Genomic DNA, 610 nt, shown 5'->3' on the forward strand with positions numbered 1-610 from the left:
TACCACGTCTTGCATTTGGCAAGTATGGATGACTCGAGCACTTCATACCACTTTATACTACTTCCTAAAAAATCCCTACTGCGAACAGGCCCAGATAGGGCCAAACCAGGTCATGAGGCCACCGCCGCTGAGTTCCTCTTCGAGATATAGCAATGGTAACAATAGCTGACCGGTCTTAACATGCATGAATGAATAGCAGACGTAAACTGCAGACCGTTTATGAGCAAACAACGGGACGTTAGGTTGAGCGAATTCGACGGCCTCCGCTGTCCACAGAATCCTTCTCTTCACAAATTCAGCTTCCCATTTCGTCTCTCGGTTTACTGGTATATGAATCCGGTCAACAGCTGAAGCGGTCGCAATCCGACTAGCCCGTCCAATCACTCCCTTCCGCACAGTGCCGTACTCCATGCTACTCTGACCCCGTCCAACCAAATCCGATGTAGCCGTGAACTCATCTAGGGAGTTTCCAGTGGCATGGTCCCAACAAGAAAAGTGGGAACAATGAGATGGGTGTTCAAAGGACAATATCTATACGCTGGGCACTGAGAACAAGATATTGCGCACCAGTTCAGCTGCCACAAGCTGTCTTCTGGAAACCAGTTTTTTT

The 610-nt window shown here is 48.7% G+C and overlaps 1 protein-coding gene across 1 annotated transcript; it reads right to left on the reverse strand.

Annotated features, from left to right (window-relative positions):
- Window positions 1–75: 75 nt before the first annotated feature.
- T265_12345 (hypothetical protein) lies at window positions 76–411 on the reverse strand (the record flags this gene model as incomplete). Its single annotated transcript, XM_009179794.1, has 1 exon — window positions 76–411. The coding sequence occupies one exon, from the start codon at window positions 409–411 to the stop codon at window positions 76–78; it is 336 nt and encodes a 111-aa protein (XP_009178058.1).
- Between the last annotated feature and the right edge of the window lie 199 nt (window positions 412–610).

The sequence above is a fragment of the Opisthorchis viverrini genome (genome assembly GCF_000715545.1).
Source record: "Opisthorchis viverrini unplaced genomic scaffold opera_v5_8181, whole genome shotgun sequence".
In the NCBI taxonomy this organism is placed as follows: domain Eukaryota; kingdom Metazoa; phylum Platyhelminthes; class Trematoda; order Opisthorchiida; family Opisthorchiidae; genus Opisthorchis; species Opisthorchis viverrini.